Below are 8568 nucleotides of genomic sequence, written 5' to 3'. Positions count from 1 at the left end.
GTCACGTTGTCAATAACGTCCACGCCTCTTGATATTCAAAATCTGGAGCAAAAAGATTGTAAACAGGGGTCATGAGATTTATTTCCCAGTGTCTTAAATAGTAAGAGTTATTTATAAGGGCAAATGAATAGAAATATTGCCAGAAGTTTTCGAACCTTTAGTGTATATTTAGTCAGAGTTGCTTCAGAAATTCCAAAATGTTTTCTAATTATCGTTTTTCGAATCCCTCGCAGTCTCTTCCTCGCTCCATCTTCTACCCGTCGTCCACCACACTGTATTTGTTTTCGGAAACACAGATAATTTCTACAAGTTCAAATAACAATAGAATCCTGCGAGCGGGAACCATGCGGTTCTTTGAGAGATGTTAGCGTGGGAAGGCCATTATAAGGCCAGTGTGAAATTAGGATGAGGGTCCGGCAAGGATCATAATATGATGTCGATGATCAATGCTATAACATCACTTTGAATGATAATACCTTACAAAAGTTAATCAGGTTGCTTTTCCGAATGCTACCTCACTTTATGGCTCAGTGGTGAAAAGTCACTGTGCATCATTGTTTCTAAACCAGGCACCAGTGCGAATCCCACTGGTGGAGAAGCATTGTTCCATTTGATTCCCCCTGTGTTTTTACATAGGTATAGTGCGAACAAAGTTACAGCCACGAAGGAATATTGAAACACTGGAGATGCTAAGTACTTTTTCGTCTTAATACCAGTTGCTATGACCATGTTTTGGTAATGAGTCGAAAGTACTTAGCATCTCCAGTTTTCCAATTTTCCTTCGTTACACAATATAACCCCAAAAGTAAATTTTTTTTTTTTAGATAATACAAAATCTGGATTTTATCGTACTTTTCGTGTTTTTCTTTTCCTTGCCCGATGTGAAAATATTGAAAGATATATATTGATGTTTTCACTATAACTTAAAAAGAAATTATACCCGACTTGGTGCATCTGCCCCGGCTGGGATTCGAACCTTGGCCTTTGGTTTAGATACGGTGATGAAACGTTGGCATGACCACTCAACTGTCAAGAGAATACTTAGCCACAAATACCACTTGATATTAACAACATTATACCATGGGAATAATTAGTGACAGTTTCAAGAATGATTGTGTTTTAAAAGCACACTGTCCAGGAGACATGCATGCATGATGTGGCATTGCGAATCGTCACGGAATCCCTATTGTTACATACAATAATAAATATGTAAAGGAAAATAAAAGAAGAAATTAATCATTCTAACGGATTAATCACTTTCATTTATTTACTTGCACCAGCGATCATGTGTGAATCGAAGGACAAAATGGAAAATATACATATTTGGTTCTCTTGGAAAACAGCCACTAATGTTCCTTTCACTTGAATTTTTTCCCCCGTTGACTATATTTGAATTTTCACTCATCTTTTTATGTTTAGTTAGGCTCCAGACCATCAAATTTAAAAAAAATATACATAAAACACATCCTGATCGATATTTAAGGAAAAAAAATTTTCTTCCTACTAAAGTATTATGTTTCCACCCTCATCACTGTTTCTTTTTTATCAAGTCCATTTTCAGTAACACGACTTATTATCCCCCATAATTTTCTTACGTTGGAAGTAAGCCTATAGTAGGTTAAAGATTTGCTCTAAGGGCATGTTAGGGTAATCCACAATACGTTTTATCCCATTCTGGCCACTGCTTTGTTTAGCAAAGCATGTTAAAACATACATATTGCATAGAGTCTCTCCCCGTTGACGCAAGAATTATACATAAAATCATCGTAGTAAAGACAGCCATAGTTCTCCTGGTTTCCTCCGTCAGGTTGGCCTGGATACCAGTGACAAGAAAACATATTTACTGGTATTCCATCCGTCCAAATCCATCTGAAAAGAGTAAAGGAAGATTTTTCCTCAGCAATCATTACATAAGAAGGCATTTAATTTCCTCTCCGGTATTTTGTTTAGCATTTACATAATTATAATGAACATAGAAGCCTTAAAGCGAATGATAGCATTATACGACTACAGTATGTAAAGGCTGCTTTCAAATAAAGTATTTTCGTAAAACTATCATAACATTCAAGATCGTTAGAAAAAGGTGAATTCAGCCATTCAAAGTTTCCCCTTTCTATGAGATTCCAAGCGAGTTGGCCTCTGTATCATAGATTCCTACATATCTAAGTCGACAGATCGCGCACGGAAATTCTCAAGATCAACTCCGTTTTTTTGTGTCGAAGAAATTAAAAGAATTCAGGAAAGAATACCAAAAGTTCAAAGGATTCATTATCTTTCAGATCTACAGAACTTTTAAGAGCAAAATATCTGGATTTTATAACTCACGCCCCAAAAGTAAATGTTTTATCGACACGCAAGTTGTGTTTTTGGATTAAGATTTCCATTTACATAGTTAATAGTCTGTCTCTCGGCAACACTTAAACGTTACTGCCGTAGGGTAAAACAAAACTTAACCACAAATCCGAAATCGACCACAACAGTCATGAACTGTACTTACACGCCTTCGTTAACCTCGTCAGTGCAACCAATGTGGAATCCTTCGTTTAACATTTCTGAGAAAAAACATGATAATTGCTCACGTTAGACATTCATAAGATGAAAAGTAACTAAACTATAACTGAGGGTATAGTGATCTTGAAGAACAGCTGGTCGTTAAAAGAAAGAAGGTTTATTTTGTCAGTGTTCGAAATTATTATCTATCGGAATTAGGGTACCCGCCCCCCCAAAAAAATATCGAAAAAGTGGTTGACAAGCCCCATTTCATGACGTTATTTTATGCAGTTTTTAATATGTATTTTTTTTCTGAATTGAAGTATTTCATGTTCCTATTTTCATTTAGCATCGCTGATCTAACAGTTACATTACAAGTTATTTCAACTTTTGCATAGCAATTCATATTGTTATACATATATATATATATATATATATATAAATCATATATATATATATATATATATATATATATATATATATGTTGTTATGCACAAACCGTCACATCCGTAACTTAAGAAAATAATTTGGGATTGCAATTCTTTATGAAGCATTCGACTAGAAGATACAAAGGAAAGCAAGCAACAATCACCTCCAGAATTACACCTGTCAAAAATACTATTTGGAAACAAGCATTCTTAGGATGGGTATTGCTGTACCAGTTTCCAACATATGCGACCCACTCAACAAGTCTTCCAGTTCTTTTGGATTCATTTAAGTATGATTGACCAATTGTCCAATCTGATGAAGTGGTTTGTTATTGAGTATGACTTTTCGAAACTATTTGTCTCTTATAATTCCAAAGTTTATTTTCCAAGGGTTTGAGTTTTGTTGTAAAAGAGACAGATAGATTTGAATGTCGTCTTCAAGCATAGCCATACTTGATAGTCTACTTTGGTGCAGAATTTAACGTGAATATCATCAGTCATGTACGAGAAGTTGCCATGACAGGATAAATGTTACAGGCAGACGGGACGATAGGGTGAGAATGATAGCAGTTTGGGTGACAGGGTGAGAATGATAGCAGTTTGGGTGACAGGGTGAGAATGATGAGTAGTTTGGGTGATAGCAGAAAGATAGCAGTTTGGGTGACAGGGTGAAAATGATAGGCAGTTTGGGTGACAGGATGAAAATGATAGCAGTTTGGGTGACAGGGTGAAAATGATAGCAGTTTGGGTGACAGGGTGAAAATGATGATAGTTTGGGTGATAGCAGAAAGATAGCAGTTTGGGTGACAGGGTGAAAATGATAGGCAGTTTGGGTGACAGGATGAAAATGATAGCAGTTTGGGTGACAGGGTGAGAATGATAGCAGTTTGGGCGACAGGGTGAGAATGATGAGCAGTTTGGGTGACAGGGTGAGAATGATGAGTAGTGGGGGGAAACTGATGTCACTTCAGTCATAAGGAATAATTTCAGCCATAAGGCAAGAGCTACTGGCACAAGCAGGTACATATACACAAGCCAACAATTTTCCTAGGTGTACATCAATGCACGATGGCCATCCTTTCTACCAAGTTTGACGGAACTCGTTTCAAACATAGGATTTTTTTTTATAATATAAGGGTATGTGTGACAAACACTGATGGACAGAAAAGCAGAGGATCTACTTTCAGTCACATATACGTACGGCAGTCTACTTATGTACTAGGTTTTGACTGAAATCCCTTCACCATGCGTGGAAAGTTGTGATGACAGTATAATGGTGACACACTCGTTGAGATATTGTCTAACATATATACTGGTGTGCAAACAAATGGGAAGGAAAAAGCTCCAAATGTCCATAACGATCAGCGAATATTCCGGGCAGACGGACGGGGTTTGCTGACGACAGTGGAACAGTTCGAATCGAGGGTGCGAGTGTGTGCACGCGCAAATCGACCTAGTGAGTGGATACAGATGTCATATAGAATATTCTAGAATGTAAACAGAACTTGGGAGAACACTCGTGTGTGTGCGTGTCTGTGTCTGTTGTACGCCCATCAAAGCCTTGGGAAAAAGGAAATATCTTGGGGTAGTGAGTCGATGACGGGTCATAGCCAACCAGAGTTAAGCAGTCGTGAAGGCACACATAGATTCTGAGAGAGGTAGGGACGATTTATTGAACTTTTTTTTTTTTCAAGTGCACTGTTTGAAGATTATGTTCAGTGGAAAACATTTGAGTTCTTAATCATTTTTTCTCTCTCATATATATATATATACACAAGAATGTTTTCATTTTTTTCCATTTTTCTTTTTGTTTTGCTCATCTGTTTTTATTTTATTTATGAAAATTATGGTTTTTTTGTTGCTACTGATAATGGGAATTCTGAACTTGTTTTGACTTGAAACTTTTATCTCTCAGTTAGTGGGGGAAATATATAAATAATATAAAGATAATAATGTGCATACAGCTGGAGTTGGTGTATGGTAATCATTTGAAACGCTTTCTTGCTAGGGGAGAGAATATTCCATAGTTTGGATTTTCCAATTTATTTCCATTTATGTTATCATGTTAGCCTTTGGGGATATAAAGGTTTTATTGTTTGGTATAGTTCTGATTTCGATTTCTAGCCTTAGATGTTATGATACTATTAATGATAACATGGTTGCCGATTGGAAATTTTCACAAGGTAATTGTCTCGTATGTGTTGCATGCTAAGGTCATGTTAACCAAACTATTTTCAAAGACCAGGCTATGATTAGCCCTGGTAAGATATATATAATGTGTGTGTGTGATTAATGGCAGCAGGGGTTTTAAGGATCAAAATCATCCTATTCCATCAGGGATGAACGAACAAGCGACAAAGACTGCATGATTTAGGAAATCCTTTGCATTTTAAGAATCGAACTCTTCCTAAACCTTTAGTTAGTCAACAAACGCTGTGAATTTGTTAATATTTTAAGCATCAAACTCCTCTTTTGATATTGCGATTTGCTTTAAGACTTTACGTTAATCTGTGAGTTCCCTCACCTTTGAAACTAAAACTCATCTTGCAGTATCACTTACGGCGCCATGAGTAGCAACCGAGGCAACTCACATTATTCTGTGAATTTACCAATGTTTTAATCACATAGCCACAGAGACTCCTCTTATTAAAATTGTGTATTTCGAAAAGTTTCAGAATAAAGATTGTTCCACACCATCAGTTATGATGCCACCAAACGCAACAAAAACTTTGCATTCATCTGTAAACAGCATCTTATCACACACGTCACAGATCCCAAAATTTCTGCGTCAGTTCGGGACACAGGTGAATTGGCTGCAACATTTCTCATCTGACAGCCAATACTTTTTTTCGTCCTTGTACCAGGAACACTTAACAAACAGGTACTGCAGCACAAACTGACACCCAAAACAATACGCTTATTATATACCCTCACTTTCCCAGAATAAGTCAGTTCTTGGGAGCAACGTAGATTCTCTCTTGTTCATATTAACAAGAAAGTATCTATTGTATATTTATGCTAGACATTTCGGTTACTCAGAATGGAAGAGGAACTTCAGAAAAATCATCTTATCAGGGTATTATAAATGACATAAACTGAGGGGGATACGTCGAATGAAAAGACCAACCCACAACCCATAAAGCTATTAGCTTCCATCGAGAATGTTTAAAACACTAAATCCTTCTTAAACAGAAAGACTAAAATAGAGGCATTCAGAAGATAATATGCTGTAGATTTTTGGGATAATTATGAGTCACGACAAGGGAGAAGGTGGAGCTTCACATCTCCACAAATGGTTTTGTTGTTATTTGCCTAAAATAGGATTTACACAATATTTGCCTTAATAATACGACAACAGTTACATCTTTCACTCAAATAATACTTCAAATAAATCCTCATACACTGTTTGTAACGAATGTTGGTGTAGGAAGAACTATTAACTGAAAAAATAATAACCAGAAGCAAAAGTGAGTGTAATCACGGTCATAATCACCAGTATCATCAGAAGTAGCAAGAGACACTCACCTGGATGGCTGAGAATGTAACTAATGACTGACCAGTGTAGATTTTCTTCATCTAATATAGCCAGGTAACCACCAGGTAATAATGACTCGCAGTAACTCTTGGCCTCGTGCCATTCTCTCTTCACATCCATTGCAAACCTTAAGCATGCATCCGGCGACGTTTCACCCACAAAGAATGGATCAAAGCCTGGTGGGCACTCTGTAGTTGAAGTAAATCAATCTTCACATTTCGTTTTTTCCTTTGAGATAAAATTGTTTAGATATTACATCTTCTCCAGCAAACACTGAACCCTGAATAAGATGACAATATGTAAACAAGTGCAGGGCTCAAGTTTAGTGATTCTTGACATAATTTTTCCTTTGATGATAAACTGAACTGAACTGGCCTGAAACTTTTTTTTTCCTAAGGAATCAGAAAATGGTGGTCAAAAGACAGAGGTAAGCATTATTCTGTATTCAGATTTGACCCTTGAACTGATCTGTGGCTGAAGACAATTATTGTCAGAATCCTAAAAAAATAATCTAGTGTGAAAATCAGTATTCTGAAAAAATACTGATGATTTTCATAAATTATTAATAATTAGGCAGTGAAATACGATTATGTTTAAGGCTTTTCATCAAGACTAGTCTCATCCTAATATCTATTATTTTTATAACAAAAGCCCATTTATCAGGGAGTACGAAATAATAGATCTCATTGTTATTACCAAAATTAACGAATTGCCTTCAGAATACGGATCCGGGAGTTTAGCGATTTTTTTTTCTTTTTTTTTTTTTTTTTTGTCAAACAGTTTTCATTAGCACTACCACTGCGAGATGTTGGTCTCCTTTATTTCAGCTCTGCTTCTTGGACCAACTGGCATTCAGAGAACCTCTGTTTCAATAGCAACACTTTTTACGGTAACAAATTATAATAACTAAATAGGCAAGTAATGGGAAGTAAGTAGGCGAAGGTTATGGCAAATCATGCTTATGGCATTTAGAAGGGGTAGGTAAAGCCAGTTATTTAACGTTACGTGAAAATATGTTCTTATATGAAAACTATATATATATATATATATATATATATATATATATATATATATATATATATATATACAAATTTATTACTCACGTGCTTGTCCATCGTGTATATGAAGAAAAACTGCAATAGAAAATAAAGTACTTTTATGATAAAAAATAACATGGTCAGAAAAGAGATTTCTACTGTATAACAGACAGTGAAAGATAAACATTAACCAAATAACAACAGACTGATATCGGCTGGCGTCAAACCATTCGACTGTAACAACTTTACAAGTAGTCCTTAATTGAATCTATGAACACAGTTACACGCAAAGAGTGACATTAACATCATATAAAGGAAAAATCACTTACTCTCTAGAGCAAAGAGACACCAAAATGCCTTCATCTTGGACGGAGATCTCGCCTCGAAAAATCAGCACTTTCCTCACGGTCAGTAAAGGTCTCGACTTCTGGGTGAAGACTGCGCAGTGCGATGCTCACGAGACCCCGTTTATATGAATGGGCGACGGGCCACTTATCAATGAAGTCCCGGGAATGGTGGACACAAATCAGCTGCAGCGTGGGTAAACAGAAAACAAGAATCGCTGGGATTTGTGCTGGTACCCCAATGGCGATGATCAATTTACATTCATAGAATATCCAACCCTCAAATGATTCTCCACATGGTTTAATTTGCCTCTTAAATATTAACAGAAAACAACATGAAATTATTTATGGCTGCGAGAATTATTAAGTGGCTCTTTTACGGGAATTCTGCATTCTTTTTAGAGCAATTGTGTTGTTGAAAGGGTAAGGAATGAAGTCAATTAATGGGGAATTTCTGCTGTAATTCTTTACAAACAGTGCAAACTTATTTCATAGAAAAGTCACATCTCTAAAAATCCCTCGGTAATTGTCGTTCTGAAGTTTCGTAAAAGAAAATAATGTATTTATGTATGTATGTGTATATGTATGCATGTATGTATGTATAAAGAAAACCCACACATATTAAGCCACAAATTTGTTTTAATATCCATTTCTAAATACCTTGCGAATAACTTCCACCTAAGGGAAATTATAATTAAGAAGCAGTTCGTCACCAGTGGGATTCGAACTGCCAC

The 8568-nt window shown here is 36.2% G+C and overlaps 1 protein-coding gene across 2 annotated transcripts; it reads right to left on the bottom strand.

Annotated features, from left to right (window-relative positions):
- Positions 1 to 1232: 1232 nt before the first annotated feature.
- LOC135222689 (uncharacterized) lies at positions 1233 to 8142 on the bottom strand. 2 transcript variants are annotated; one of them, XM_064260870.1, is made up of 4 exons: positions 7820 to 8123; positions 7557 to 7586; positions 6444 to 6641; positions 1233 to 2552 (listed from the first exon to the last, which is right to left on the bottom strand). In XM_064260870.1, exons 1-4 carry the CDS (start codon positions 7851 to 7853, stop codon positions 2494 to 2496), a joined length of 321 nt encoding a protein of 106 aa, XP_064116940.1. In that variant the 5' UTR covers positions 7854 to 8123; the 3' UTR covers positions 1233 to 2493. The 2 variants fall into 2 exon arrangements, with proteins under 2 accessions (XP_064116940.1, XP_064116941.1); XM_064260871.1 differs by lacking the exon at positions 7557 to 7586 and having other exon boundaries at positions 7820 to 8142.
- Positions 8143 to 8568: the final 426 nt, after the last annotated feature.

The sequence above is a fragment of the Macrobrachium nipponense genome, chromosome 8, assembly GCF_015104395.2.
Source record: "Macrobrachium nipponense isolate FS-2020 chromosome 8, ASM1510439v2, whole genome shotgun sequence".
Taxonomy (NCBI): Eukaryota; Metazoa; Arthropoda; class Malacostraca; order Decapoda; family Palaemonidae; genus Macrobrachium; species Macrobrachium nipponense.
Note: the sequence above shows the minus strand (reverse complement) of the source record. Positions and strands in the feature narration are given on the sequence as shown.

Excerpts from the sequence above, each read along its gene's own strand:
- LOC135222689 (XM_064260870.1), bottom strand. The coding sequence starts at position 7,853 with ATGAAGGCATTTTGGTGTCTCTTTGCTCTAGAGA. Across the intron at positions 6,642-7,556 it reads TATACACGATGGACAAGCAC|AGTGCCCACCAGGCTTTGAT; the intron begins GTGAGTAATAAA and ends CTTCAACTACAG. Across the intron at positions 2,553-6,443 it reads TTACATTCTCAGCCATCCAG|AAATGTTAAACGAAGGATTC; the intron begins GTGAGTGTCTCT and ends GTTTTTTCTCAG.